Source organism: Pungitius pungitius, chromosome 3 (assembly GCF_949316345.1).
Source record: "Pungitius pungitius chromosome 3, fPunPun2.1, whole genome shotgun sequence".
NCBI classification, from domain to species: domain Eukaryota; kingdom Metazoa; phylum Chordata; class Actinopteri; order Perciformes; family Gasterosteidae; genus Pungitius; species Pungitius pungitius.
This window is the reverse complement of record NC_084902.1, coordinates 6,227,362-6,242,538: the sequence shown is the minus strand read 5'-3', so window position 1 is coordinate 6,242,538 and position 15,177 is coordinate 6,227,362. Positions and strand designations below refer to the sequence as shown.

At 42.6% G+C, this 15,177-nt stretch overlaps 2 protein-coding genes across 4 annotated transcripts in view; both read left to right on the top strand.

The window, feature by feature from the left end:
- The first annotated feature begins 339 nt into the window (after positions 1-339).
- Positions 340-10,223, top strand: stard10 (StAR related lipid transfer domain containing 10). The gene is made up of 6 exons (XM_037467345.2): positions 340-1,187; positions 5,479-5,626; positions 5,765-5,868; positions 8,261-8,381; positions 8,744-8,796; positions 9,316-10,223. The coding sequence occupies exons 1-6, from the start codon at positions 1,029-1,031 to the stop codon at positions 9,520-9,522; spliced, it is 792 nt and encodes a 263-aa protein (XP_037323242.1). The 5' UTR covers positions 340-1,028; the 3' UTR covers positions 9,523-10,223.
- A 2,677-nt stretch (positions 10,224-12,900) lies between these two features.
- Positions 12,901-15,177, top strand: part of LOC119209412 (arf-GAP with Rho-GAP domain, ANK repeat and PH domain-containing protein 1-like) — a 35,686-nt gene continuing 33,409 nt past the window's right edge. For all 3 annotated transcript variants that reach the window (XM_037458763.2, XM_037458754.2, XM_062561120.1), the window contains exon 1: positions 12,901-13,037. The gene's annotated coding sequence lies outside the window, so the exon portion shown is untranslated. The remainder of the gene's footprint in view (positions 13,038-15,177) is intronic.

Here is a 15,177-nt window from a genome sequence, read left to right as displayed (position 1 = left end):
TATGTCATGGCCAAGCTCGTACAGATGTGGGATTATTGGTTTTAGTTGTAATGGCCAGTTGTTTTCAGCATATTTCAGTAAAATTGCAATCAACCACAACACATAGATATATATGTAGATATTTCAATCTATTACATGATTTTATTCAGCAATAACTTTACAATTAAACCGTAAAGAACAAACATATCTTGACAAGGCATAACCTAGGGCTTTACGAGGATCACCTGAAGGCAGCAGAGGGAGGCGTTTCCACTGTAGCCGAAACTGCGTCGCTCCCCTTCACAGCCTGATTTCTCTCCCCCAACCCCCCTCCTCCTACCCCCGCCCCCTCCACCGCCCCCTCTTCCTCTTATTTCTCTCCGCATCTCCCCCACCACCTGCCACAGCAGCGACGCAGCGATGGAGAACCTCCGCGAATGATTTCACGCTTCACGCAAGACTTGCGAGAGGGAGAAGAGAGACACACACCGAGGCAGCAGGCAGGAGATAAGGAGGGGAGACACGGAGAGAGAGAGAGAGAGAGAGAGAGAGAGAGAGAGAGACCTGCGCAGAACAGAAACATATGGTTCGTCTGAAGAGCGGCTTTTTTTTTCCTGAGGACCGCCGAAAACCAGAGCTGAAACTTATTCAACCACCGCGACCAGCTGAGGAGGCTCGTTAGTCTCGCCCGTGGAGACGCTTCTTTCTTTGTGCTCTCACCTGTGCGTGACTGCGCTCATTCACCTCTGTCTCCATTACTTCGAACGGGGTGGAATTGCGGTTGTTGCGCCTTCCCGCACACGGGCACACGCACTCGCACTCGTGCACGCGCACTGGCCATCACAAGACGACGAGAGCTTCTTGCAAAGGAGGAGATTGAATTAAGACAAATTACACCCCGCGGAAGAGGAGCACACGAGAGTGACTGGCTTCATTCACCTTGTGTCCTAAAGGGCCCGACGGGAGTCTCCCAGAAACCCCTCTCTTCCACCCCCCCCCCCCCCATCACTCCCCCCTCTCCCCCTCACCTCCCCCCTCGGTAACGAGCCATGTCTGGACGGACTGTGACCATCCCGGACGACCGGGCGTTCGCCAGCTTCAAGGCGGAGGGTCTGTGCGAGGAAGGCTGGAGCATGAACCACAACAAGGGGGGCATCACGGTGTGGACTCAGGCTCTGGAGGAGGGCAAGTCCATCCACAAGATCAAGGTGATTATGTTCCAGCAAAGTATACATTTCGTCTTGTGTGCACATTTAAACTGCTGACGTGGTCCAACAGCTCTTTTTTTTTTGCTGCATGGTAGTTTCAGACGCCAACTACAAGCCCACTAACCGCTTTTTGCATTTCAAAGAGATGTGTTCAGGTGAGGTGGCTTTTTGTATGCGGTCACACACGCAACTGTGACGCCTGCAGTTTGCGACCCATTTAAAAAAAAACATCTGTGTTCAGTGAACACATGCTGTGTCGGATCCACTCATATATTAATACATGTGTGTATCATAGATGGGTTGTAAAGTTGTGGCTAGTGCACACAATAAGAAAACCCTGGTATTTTAGAGTAGTCCGGTTCTCTCCCCTTTGGGAGTAGAAACCATTATCCTCTGGCTGTGAAACTATTTCAAGGCTCTACCCAGAAGCATATTAGTTTACGTGATAGGTGTAATATTTCATCTTACTTTGTTCACTTGGAGTTGGTTCTGCATACAATTTGTCATTGATTGAACGCAGTACAGGGAAGTCAACAAAAGGTCAAATCGTGCTGTTGTCAATATAACTGACTCTGATAACTTGTGATGGTGGTCTGTCATTGTTTGTGGGTATTTTATGAATTAAATGAGGAACCAACTGTGCACTAGACTAAAGTAACACAAGTTGCTCCTCCCTGATCATTGTATAGGTGAGCTAACTATGTGAAAGGACTGTTATCTAGTCAAATAGCAGTCGTGGCAGTTTGTCTCAAATGTGAATGTTTGTCTTGGGAGTCGATGGTGGAGACGTCATCGGGAGCAGCTTTGTCGTTTTAGACCTGGAGAAACTGCGGTGTACCATCAATCATATTATATTTGATCTCATTTGAGAGATTTAGCTTCACAGCTGACAGTTTTTGGGAGATTGCTTCCACTTTTCTGACCTCCACAGTACTTTCTGTTATGACCTGACATATTATTGTGATTACTGTAATTTAACACGTCTATAAACCTGCCCTTTTGTGTAAGCTGCGTGTGTGTCTTGAGGCTGGTATATCCGGGTCTGAGGAGTGCTAGCCAGCCACCAGGTGTTTACTTTGTTAAATAAAGTGTGTGTGTACGCATGGGTGTGTGTCTTCGTCCAGTGCAGGGGTCATTGCAACAGAGTGTGTGTGTGTGTGTGTGTGTGTGTGTGTGTGTGTGTGTGTGTGTGTGTGTGTGTGTGTGTGTGTGTGTGTGTGTACGATTTGAGGATAGGTGTGTTGTCTCGGGACAGCTCTGCAAACAGAGAGAAGTAGAAAGTGCACACAGGCCCACATTAGGGGGTTGAATGGAGCTCATATCTATACTTGCCACTTTATCGTTATGTAAATACAACCGCTACAGGAGCTTTATTTTGCATGGTTACATCATTCTCTACATCTGGTTTTCTTTGAGTCTCGCACACAGAATGAGTTTTTCAATCAAACTCTGACGTTTGTTTATTTCTCGTCACAAGGTGAGGACAGAATTACCATTCTGTGTTTACAAAGGCAGATGTTGTGTGTGTAGATAACCTTTAGAGATGTATGTATGTTCAGCTTTTCTATTTATAAATGGAAAAAAGCATGCATTTTGCATGTCGAATTATCAATATCAGTGTTAAGCATTAATAGCAGCAGAATACATATATATATATATCTCCATCCAGAGAGAGAGAGAGAGAGAGAGAGAACTGCAATTATTATAATTAGCAACCTAATTATCATCAGCCCCATTATTGTCATTATTGCCACCGTCATGTTCATCAATGATAACCTCTGGTGTCACAGTTTAATCCCAGCTGGAACCGTCACATGGTATTATTTGTGGCAGTGCGTACTGTGTAGGTGGGTTTTGGTGTCTACATTAGTTTTGACAAACTGTCAGACTGCCTCTCTGCGATAAACAACCACGCACACATACACATACATTGGAAACTCCTGGGTTTGCTTTCTCACTACTGACACACAGGGAAGCTCGGCTCTGAGTCACACGTTACGCTTTTAAAAAAAAAAATTTTTTACGTGTTCATAATCGTCTTATCGTGCATCAGCACCCAGGCGAGAGAATAGTGCGAGGGATGGGAGACGCCGGCTAGGAGAGAAGAAGAACCGGTGAGACGGGGGGGAAAAGAAAGAAGATGAGTAGTAGGTGGTGTGTGTTGGATGTGGAAAGGTCCGAGGTCACGGGTGTTTTGAGTGGGCACGGTGTGTATTGATGGTGTACCTACCTGTATGCCTTCTCTCCCTCCGTCTCTGCTTTATCTCCCTGAACTCCCTCTCACCCGCCTTTTTATCTCTGCGTCCCTGCTTCATCTGAGTTAGTGCATAATAGAATCAAGCACGCGTATACCGAGCTGGCTTTGTGTCTACAGTCTGCTCCCCGTAGTTTGGTTTTCCTTCTTTCTCTTATTCCTGTTTCAGTTTGCCTGTGGTCACGACATATTAATTAATTCTCCCTGGTCTTTTCTGACCTACAGGTCCTCTACAATCTATTTACTCAAACATCAAATATAATATCATTATTGACGAACTCTTCTTTGCCTTCTGCAAATATACTACATTGCGTTATCTGCTGAAGCAACCCCTGTCTTTGGTATTTTCTATTTTGAAAAACCAATCGTACTATATTAACCTATATTTAACCTTTGTCTTCAATAGACTGACATTGAATTAGTTGAGGCACATCAGAATCACATCAGATGACTCTACAATCACTTTTGAACATTTAATGGGCTCGTATAAAGTATAGAGGTATTAACACCATATGACAATAAAGTTTATTTAGAGCTGTCCTTCACAGTATAATCATTATTTATCTATTTACATATGTAAGTGTAGGCCACGTTCTCATTTGGTACCTGGTCAAGATTCACTTCTTTTTAGTGACTTCTATATCTGTGGAAAACCATCTATATCTTTGATTCTATTTTTCTTAATCTAATATTTGGCAGTCTGCTAAAATTCTGGGTAAAGTCGCCATTACGCATCATATAAACCGCCTCTGAGCCCAACCTACAGTTTTTTGTTCTCGGTGGGGAGTAGGCATTTCAATTGAGCCCTTTTTTTTTCATTATGCGGCTGGTTGTGAAGCCGTATGATATTGTGGCTACATAAGTGAAATTCAATTTGACAGCAGCAAGAAGTAGGCACAGCAATCATGTCCAATTTGGATTAAGAGGTAGTAAATTACATCTCTTGAAGAAGTGGGGTCGCAAGCCAAAATAAGCTCTTTGGACGGTTAACTTCACTCAATTGGGGGTCTTCATGAACAGGGGCCTTTTCATTGGGTCTGTCAGTACCATTAATAACCAAATTCCAGCATGTTAATATTCTAAACGGTGGTTAACATTATACCGGTGAAACCGCAGCGTGCTAGTATACCCGCATCATATTAGCGTGCAGATACAGCCCCTCAGCTGCCAACAAGGCTCTTACAGTTTCCAATGACAGCATTCATTATGAATTAAAGCATTGTACAGATACATATCTGAATGAGCACTTCAGATAACAGTTTTTGAAATGGCGAGTCCAAAGCCGCACAGCCAAAAGTCAGATAAATGTGTTGATCATTTCCTTTAAAGGGGAATTCACTCTTTTCTTCCTCCTTTTTTCCTTTTAGGCCGTCTCAGCCTTTCACACTTGCTTTCCGTGTCCGCCATCCTCCATTGTTGTTAATATAAAGACTAACTCCCCTTGGCAATTGTAACTGTAGTAACGGCTTCACTCGGGGGCTGCGGACGCTCTATTTACACAGGGTGTATGTACAGTGCCGTCGACTCCAGAGCGGGTTTGTAAGCTGTGACGCACGACATCACACTTTTAAATCAACAAGTATAAATCAATAATTGGAGCCCTCATCTGCTTTGAAATGGATCCATATACTTAAATCAGTAGATAAAGTACATTCAAAGCCTCCACGCTACGCACCAACCATGTGTGTGTCTGTCTCAATCCTGTAGAGATTGTGTGGTTTTCCATCTAAAAGCTCTGATAAAGTAATGGCTCATCGGTCGTCAGTGGCTTTTCTCTTAATTCTATTGCTAATTAGTTTTTTTTCTTCCTCTGTCTCTCTCACACAATGAGCCCTTTGACTCTGATACACTCTGACCATCTTATGTCTAATCATTTACATGTTAGTTATGCGCACAGTGCGTCTGTGTATATGTGTGTTATTTTCCGAAAGTCAATAACTGGATTTCTTAATGTTTCAGTCATGTCCGCGCTGTACATTTTCTTTAGTGCCTGATGCTAATCATTCCGTCCCTCTTGTCTCCGTCTCTCTTCCTCAGTGTCGTATGGTGTGCAAGGACGTGTCGGCGGAGACCATGTACGACGTTCTCCACGACATCGAATACAGAAGGAAATGGGACACAAACGTCATTGAGACCTTCGATATCGGGAAACTCACAGTCAACGCGGATGTTGGTTACTACTCGTGTATGTCCGACACTGCAGCGTGCAAACCGTTCCCAGAATACCATTTGGGGCTGGGGAACGCTGCAGAGACCCACTCAAAGTGCAGATAGACCTACGGTAGAATGTTTGGTTCCTGATTTCGATCTTGTACGTTCACAGGGAAGTGTCCGAGTCCTCTTCGGAACCGCGACGTCATCACGCTTCGCTCCTGGCTGCCGATGGGGAAAGATTACATCATCATGAACTACTCCGTGAAACACGACGTGAGTGCACACACACGCATGCACAACGTACACAGCTCTCACACATTCTCAGTGGGGCCTCGCCACAGCTCTGTTCAAAGGAGCATCGTAAAAACCCCGTTTTGAAATGCGTTCATGTGCGCCTCGCCTTAAGTTTAGCAAGCTGCTGGATTAGAAGAAGTCCTCAAATATTTGTGGAAAGGCAACAACACAAAGCTTTGTGTGCACCAGTTTAAACTACCACTGCATCCAGGAAGTATTCTCAGGTGATGGGCACCTTTCCAGAGATAGAGCACCCTCCTTCCTCCTGCTGTTAACTGGGAGAATGATTGATATACTGTGTGCTGCCACTGCTTCAGTTTAAGTGTACGGTAGTTCATTTAATTCTGTTAGAACCATTGTGTTCTTAGTTGGGCTCTCGGTCTTGCTTCATAAGAAGTAGAGTCATTTGAATGCCAAAGGCCAGTAAACCCACCAGTGATTAGAGAACGCCGAGTGACTTTAAGTTTGGAATCTGGCCAGACCTCTTTTTCTTTGGCTCTGTGTCTCTGTTTCTTCTTCAACGGGAGGACAAGAACTAGTTCTAATAAAAGCTTGTACTCATCGCCTCTCTCCAGGGCTGCTACAGACGTTTAGTTTCTTTTTCTTCTGATTATTTTATCAACGAATGTAGTGTGTTCAGTGTATAACAATATCAGGAGTTCAAGAAATTCAGTTTAGTATCACATGAGACAAAGACAAGCAGCATTACTTTATTGATAAGTTATTATTATTGTTGAGTCATTGCCTTGTTTGAACGTCTCCCGATCTGACTTCCTGTCCTTTCTGTCTCGTACTCATGATCTCCGTTTTGAAAAGGTTTTGCTCGTAATGTAATGTTTACCAAAGGATAAGACCACTCATGTGACTCTCAACTGTTGACTGCCGCCTTCCGCATTCCTGCATCAACGAGTGGTTCCAAACATAGTTGTGTGTGTGTGTGTGTGTGTGTGTGTGATTAACTAAGGTCTCTCTATCACTAAAAGTTAGGATCATGACTTTTGGAGTGCAGATCCAGGACTCAGCCCTTTTTTTATATACTGCATATACCTAAATCAATTTTGTGTCAACTGTTTTCCTCTCTCATATTTCATCATTTGAGTAACCACTCTTCATAATCCAGCTACCACTGCCTCGTTGTAACTTTCTAACTTGTCCTCGCCAGAGGGGCATATATATATATATTTATTTATTTATCATGGCTACAGCTAATGACCACTCTCTCTATTGATCTATTGAGCACTTTCTAGCAGCATGGCTCCAGGGATGGTGGTGCTATAATTAGATGGAAGGGGATTTTGTCTTGAGATGATGAAGCCCCCTGACTAGTGATAACCTGAACAACCGCTGTACTTTGGGATTGGTACCGGCGTGCTGACTGAGGTGGTGAACTTGGTAAACATTGTTCATGCTGGACACCAGCGCTTACTTAGCATTGTCATTGCATGCTGTACCCTCTACTGGACATTGTGTTTATTCATTGTATAATATTAGAAAATGTCAACAGTAATATTGTGAGTTACCAGAGCCCCGGTGTTAATCTGACAAGCCAAACTGAAAGTTAAGCAAATGTTCTGTCGATCCTTTCTGATATTGCTGATAATCTGGTCATTTCCTGTTAAAGCGGATGTGACAAGTATGTAGAGACGAGTTAAAGGCGTCGGAGGCTTTAAATCAGGCTGTTGTTGCCGATTTTCCAGGAATTTGCAGATTTAATGAAAGAAGTCTTTAAAGTTTATTCCTACAGAAATTCCTACATAGATACAAAGATTAGGCAAACGATGAGTCAGCTGTAAAACATTTTCCTTTTTATAAAGGCTCCTTCGCAGACTGCCTCGCTGTGCTCTGCTCAGATGGGTTCATGTCCCAATTAGCGCTGGCTAACCAGTGCTGTACTTTATCATCATGAATAATAATCTCCGATATATAGTCAAAGGAGCTGCAGTGGAATAGTTGCCCTTTAATACTGAGTCATGTGGACTTTATTTGCATCTGAAATATGACAGTCAAGCACACAGTGGGATTGATTGGCACAAAGAGAAATAAATGCCCAGAATCTTAATGCTTATATATTATCATTGTTCATCTATTTGACTAACTTTTTTCTGAACATTAATCTGACCATTATTGAATCTTATTTCAAATTTATTACCGTAGTTTGTGTGTGTTTTACATTAGAGGTTGATTAAATATGGATGTACAAAAAATCCATGAGGGTTTTACAGGTGTTCTCATCCTGTTCAAGGTGGATACATTTATGCACTTAATAAGGATGTTGAGTCCCATACAAGCCTTCATGTGTACGTTTTATTGAATTTCAATTTTATTTGCTTAACACAATATCACAAATCTACCTATTTTATTGTCTCTGCAGAAATACCCTCCTAAAAAGGACATGGTGCGCGCTGTGTCCATTCAGACAGGCTACCTGATCCAGAGCCAGGGACCGACCAACCACTGCACTCTCACTTACATGGCCCAAGTAGATCCACGAGGTAACGAATACACACACACACACACATACATCAAAGGCACACAAGGTCAACCTTGACCGTAACGAATAAATAGAAGTACACACTGAAGTCTGAAGGACACGGCTACAGGAGCACAAGCAGGCGCTTTGCACAGGCTCAAAGTTCCACTGAATGTTTTATTCACCTGCCTTTATGTCAAGATTAGTCGCCATAGTAACCTTACGAAAGACCGAATCTATTTCACTCTGGCGCTAGGCTTACTATTTATTCCTGACGACATGAACTCTTTATATCTTCCTCACGCTCATCTTACAATCTCTCATTCTAACTTGAATCATCTGTCAACCACATACTTCTTCTTTTTGCTCCGTCTTTCTCTACAGGTTCGTTACCCAAGTGGGTTGTCAACAAGTCTTCCCACTTCTTTGCTCCCCATGTAAGTCTTTTGCAAATCAACCCAGATTCCCAGAGTCGAGTTGTCCATTTAGAAAAGTGTTAATCCATGTGGATCTACAATCAGTAATCGCCCACTAATCATTTCTCAAACACATTCCAGAAACACACTGTTTTCACTGTGTGTGTGTGTGTTGAAATAAGGTCAGGATTCTCTGGAGAGCTGCCTTGGATGGAGCAATCCCTTGATGATAAAATAGCAAAAAAATAACAGCAAAGCAAGATGCACAAATCACACTGGAATAAACCAGGCTGTTGACTTCACCACGATAAACCCAACAATATTTTCTGCCTGGCTTTTGTAGCCTACCTATAGATTACCTTTGATGATTTAAACAAATAGTCTGTTATCTGAGCATTGAGCATGAATAAATGTTGACACTGCATTCAAGTGTCAATACATAATTTCCCTTTGGCTAGTTGAAGTTGTTAATGATCAATTGTAATCTTTAAAAAAAGATGTTATCTTACCCGTGTAGTTAATCTATTTTGTTCCTTTAAGGCTATGAAAAAGATCAACAAAGCCTGTTTGAAGTATTCCGAGTGGAAGCAGAGACACAACCCTGGCTTCAAACCCTGGCTCTACCCCGAACAGACTACATTACCCAGCATCCCCCTCTCTGAGCTCAGCATCCAGCATGCAGAGAGCCTGGAGAATATTGATGAAAGCTCCCTGGCTGAGACCCAGGAGAGAGAAGACAGCGACTAACGCACACTCAATCCCACACGCACACGACCATGTATTCATGCACACACAAACCGTAATGCAGGGTTACATGCATGCCTGGTACACATCCACAATTACACTTATGTACATGTGATTCCAAATATAAGTATGTGTGTATGCACATGCTGTTGCATATGCAGGCATACTCACAGGCACGTGTGTGTAAGCTCATACATGCCACATAGATGCACTCCCAGAAACACAGAAAACGACATAGCTTTACATGTGGGTGAACTCATATTCCTGGTAATCAGAAAGGTGCTCTCATTCAAAATATGAAGAGTTGATTTCAGAATTATACTTTATCTGCAAGTTATGTATACAATCTTTTTTAGTAGGAAAAACATCTCTGTGTATCCCCCGAACGGTCGTGTGTACAGCAAGTACACAGACAGTAATTCATCATTCATTTAAACTATGGACTCTGACAAATATACACACCCTTAAATACGTTCTGCCCAAGTGGTCTCTCCGTCACTCATGGGTTTCCATGACATTTTGTAAGCACATTATACATGTGCAGGTGTGCAGTAGGCAGCTGGAACCACTAACCTGCAACCCTTTCATACACACACACCCATACAGATGTTACACACGTACCGTCAGCTACTTTATTTGAGAGATGTTTGAATGTATGTAGAGTTTGAAAATTAAACATATTCCTACAAAGGTTTTCAAATTTCGCTTGTGAGCTGAGTCATTTCTTCTGTATCTGTTTATAAATATGTTTATATTTCCTTGATGATGCTGATGCTGAAGTATGGTTGATCTGGACCTATTCAGTGACAGTGTTTCGGTGACACACTCACACACACACACACACACACACACATTAGAAAAGGAAAATACAATCACTTACAACCCATCAATGAATGTTTTTTCCCTCTTGGAAAGTGTTAGTTTGGTTGCTTGTACCCATACACTTGCATGTGTCGCTTAGATGAGGAGTTGGAATCCCCACAATCTGTTGGCATGGCAACTCTGTGATCGACTCAGCACCAAAGGGAGCCATAAAGCGAGGAGAGCTTTCCTGTCGCAGTAGAAATGATTTATTGCATGGTCTCTGCCCCTTCTTCTTTATGCAGGATCCGACTTCAGAGCCCACATACTGTCAATGAACCGCATTCATAACAGCCACAGTTTCTCTTTTGCTTAGGTGAACCTATTGAACGACATGACACCGGTCTTGCCCAGCACGTACTGACACAGTTACATTGTCTTTATCTATGACTAAATCCTGCATTAAACATATTGGATAAACAAGATGAGATAATTATTTGAAAGTCCATGAAGCTATCTGCGTCTCAGTAAGAGGAGCAAAGCACCCTACTGTACACGTTAACCTCATGTTTCTTTTATTTTGCATGTCATCCTCTCTGACAGTTCCCTTTTTGCAACATCCGCCTCTGCATATGCACCACCTTATAAATTATGAATGGTGAAGGAAAGAGTATGCAAGTGATGCAAAAAGGGACAAGGTGTATACTGCTCCGATGTTCTTTCCTGCCGCTGCATCGGCCCTTTATCCCTCTGCCTTTGTACATCACCATACATCCATCTTCCGAGTCTTAATGAGACCTCTCAATAATCATCGTGTGTGTGTATGTGTGCGTGTGTGTGTGTGTCGGAGGAAATCGTTGCATGTCCATAAGTGTGAACTGCGTGTCTCAGTGGCCTCCCCCCATTGTCTTCCACCCACTTGCTTCTGCAGCAGGAATAGACGTATAAGCCACATGATTGGAGGCATCCCTCTGTGTGTGAGTGTGTGTGTGTGTGGTTCTGCATGTGTCACACTGCCACCCACACAGCAAGCAGACCCACCAAGGCTGATAGTCTAGTGATGACTCATCACCACCCCGCCATCTCCTCTCTGACCCGATCTCCCTCCACCCACTGTATTCTACCCCTACTCTTTTACTCCATGCTCTTCCCCCGTGTCGTTGTTTGTTTTCAATGTCCTTTTTCCATCTCTTCATCATCTCATCCGTCCTTCCATCCACTTTTCGTCCAGACCCCACTTCTATGTGATCCTTCCTTCTTCAGTTCTTTCCTCCCCTCCTGCTCCACATTTTCTACTCGTCTCATAGAGTTTTTGGACTGACTGAGGGAAATGAAGGAGCACAGTACCTCGACTCGTATATAAGGCGACACTACAATACACATTTTTCATGTATTTATTAACCAAAGATATTTGGGATTTTCCCACCTCATACTTTTCCCCATGTCATGTTTTGACCAAGACATATTTTGACTTTTTTGTTTTTACATTTTTTACTTTTGACAATATTTAAACCAAATTCATGACTGTCAAAATATATTCTGACTTTGTTTTCTTTCACATTGTTACACCTAATTTTAACTTTTCAAGGACATTTCACCACTCAATAAGAGTTTTTTTTAACATATTTATATAGTATGGTACATGGACATAACACATTTTTCAGTAACATTTTTCACAGAATATTTGTAGACTTGTATCCATGACATTTTCCACTTAATACCTTTTTCTGTCACGTACCCTTGATGTGCGTGCATGTGCGAGGGCCCAACTAATGCTGCTTGCAGCTTTAATTCATAAATGTTTTATGTTTGGGTTCATCTGGTACGTTATTATGTACAGTGCCACTGTGAAGTTATGGGTTTCAATTTGGTCTAACAAACAACTTCTTGCTAAAATACAATGTGAGGAATCCTAATAATTTAAGAAATATTTACTTGCAACATTCTCTTGCTAATTCAAATACTATGTCCCCATGTATTATTTTGTATGGTTTTATGTGATATCCTTGGAAATTGTGTCTATAGGCTCAATGTCGTGGCAGTGAGTGGTTGCCCTCTTCTGGTTCCTATCGGAACAAATCAGTAGCCTCTTATTTATTACTCATCTGAATTCCACAAAACCATCACCTCTCATACAAATGTCTGATGATTTATATTCCTGATCACAGTGCTGACTAGAATATACAACCTACTGGACTGGAACCTCTGCAAATAAATAGCATTAATATTGACTTGTGTGCTTCTCTATAAAACGAGTTAGCTAACACTATTGCTCTCATAATAGAATTATGTTTTGTATATAGTGTTTAATTCGTGCCTCGTAAAAGCTAAGCATGTTTTCAATGCATGACTATTTTCTGTGAGTGAGATATCGTTTAAGGGCATTTTCACGATATCAGACAGTGGTCACATGACGGCCGTCCGGAAGTTTTTAGAATTTTACCGCACCAACGTTCCCATAGAGACACCAGAAACACATAGTTGATGACCTTCAAAATAAAACTCAGCAGTGACGAAGGGTCGCTGTGTGTGTGTATTTTGAAACTCATTCCCAGAAGTGGTTTCCTACCTCTACCGCAGCTTTACACTGTCCGCCCGTGAGTTGTTGCTGCCCTTAAAAAAAATGTTATCCGCTTTTTGGAGTCCCGTTTGCGGTTTCTAACTTCACCTCGGCAACAAACACCAGTGTGTTTTACTGGCGTTGAACACTCGAAAAGGTGAGTAAATGGCACTCATTTTTCAAACTTCAAAAATACAAATTAAAGTAAAGACAGACTTTTCCAGAACAGCTGATACGAATGGAATCTAAATTGACCTTAAACACGTTAAGCCGGAGTTGCTCAAACGGAACGGGGACGCTCGCGCACTGACCGTTATCTTATCCGCTGCTGAGAAATACCTTTTAACGTCCCTAGCTTAACTCAACAACGCTTTTTTAGAAGTCCTTCGACCGCTTATCCCAAATGTGATTTATTTTTCACAATTACGTTTCGTAGGCAATGTTTTCCGTCCGTGCGCCGCTCGATATGGACTGGTCGGATGGTGTTTTTCTGTCGTTGAGTCGTAGAAGCGGGGAGGAAATGGGACAGCGCGCGTCGCGGCTGTCTGATCCCCAGTGAAAGTCGTCATTTCTAAACTGGACGACGCCTGGATAAATGGACCATTTCAACATGTTAATCATTTATTTGAAAGGAATTTGCATTGGGTTGAATAGGGAATAGAGTGTTTCATATGCCTCTTTTCTCCGCATCGTGATTTGTGAATCCACGAGCAGGTGGACTTGTGGCAGGTGGTCATTTTTAGATTGATTTCTACCCCCTTTTTTTAAGGAAGGACACAAACAGCCCATACAGCTAATTGATAGATCCCAGCGCATGACAGTTAATTATTGCATATTTGGGGCAGAGGTCGTGTTTGGGATGTATCTTTTTACAATGATGATATGAGAACAATAGTGAAATAGTTTGACTATGTTATCTGGTATGGCTTCGTTTTTCTAGTTATTTCTAAAGTTCCCGAAATAGGTGTGAATTGTAACAACCAATTTTTTTGTGGTAATCTAATCTACGGAAAGTAGTTTTGGGGGTATTTAGCAGTTTTACAAGTGGGGCTGAAAGCCTTACTACATAGTTATGCCCAATTCAGTAAGTAACGTTAATGATGGTTTCTGTTTCGACAGATATAATTCTGCTGTCCCAAAGCTAATGCAAATTAGGGATGTTGAGCACAGTATACAACCAGCCAGGACCAAATAAATGCATTGAAAGCACCTGTGTTTTGCCAATGGATATCACAAAATATGACCCATATTCACATGCTATGAAATGGCATCGTTGTCCTTATCCTCAACTTGTCTTTCACTTTTCTTACTTGTCCCCCCCCCCCTCTCTCGTCCTCTCTCTGTTTCCTTCTCCGTCAGTCTCATATATTCCCATGATTAATCGCTACTGAATCATCTCATAAAATGACACAGGCTGGCCTAAAACGGTAGAATATGTGCAGCCGTCACAAGCAGCCGTGAACGTATAGTGGTTAGTACTCTGCGTTGTGGTCTCAGCAACCCCGGTTCAAATCCGTGTCACGGCAGCAGCTGTGAGTAGACAATGTCTTCAACTCTACTTGTAATGTCCCTTAGCATGTAAAATCTCTGAGACTTGACAGCTTCATCCATTTTGGGGCAATGGTGGCGCATGGAGTACTGTGGTGCACTGGGAGCCGCAAGGCTGGCAGTTCAAATCCCGGGCCACTCCGTGTGCCATGTCGCAGTGTCCCTGAGCAAGACACCTAACCCCTAATCGCTCCCCAGGCAAAATATAACGGGTTATTACATGGGTTATAATGCAATGTAAGTCGCTTTGGATAAAAGCGTCAGCCAAAATGACATGAAACGTGAAACGTTTGAGACATACTGTAGTCTTGTGACAACCATGTCGCTGTAGATGTGTTGCACGAGATCTGGAGATTCTGTCATACGGTCATCTGTTTTTGGTGTCAGTAACTAGGCTAAGGTGTCATCTCATAATCATAACATCAATGGGATATCCGGTTTGTTTGACATTTTACTCTTTGTTCCATTTTAAAAAATCCCTTAAACTTTATTTCCATCCCACAAGCAGATAATGTGAATCTGACCGGAGGACGCAGCAGGTAGACTCCAGCAAGCAGTGATCAGCATGAACAGTGAAGATTGAACAATCCGGCTGTTTGTTTGTGTGACAAATTGAAAGGGTATATAAGCCTGAAACACAATTCCTGAGCCCCCCGTCCCTACCACCCTCACACAAACACTGTTATTAGGTGAGCACTTGTTTTAGAAAGGGTGACCAGTGTGTGTATGTGTGTGTGAGAACCTTCCTA

Bases quoted from the DNA above. Each gene is read 5' to 3' on its own strand.
- stard10 (XM_037467345.2), top strand. From the start codon at position 1,029: ATGTCTGGACGGACTGTGACCATCCCGGACGACCGGGCGTTCGCCAGC. The intron at 1,188-5,478 runs GTGATTATGTTC...TCTCTTCCTCAG, and splicing joins AGTCCATCCACAAGATCAAG to TGTCGTATGGTGTGCAAGGA. The intron at 8,382-8,743 runs GTAACGAATACA...CTTTCTCTACAG, and splicing joins GGCCCAAGTAGATCCACGAG to GTTCGTTACCCAAGTGGGTT.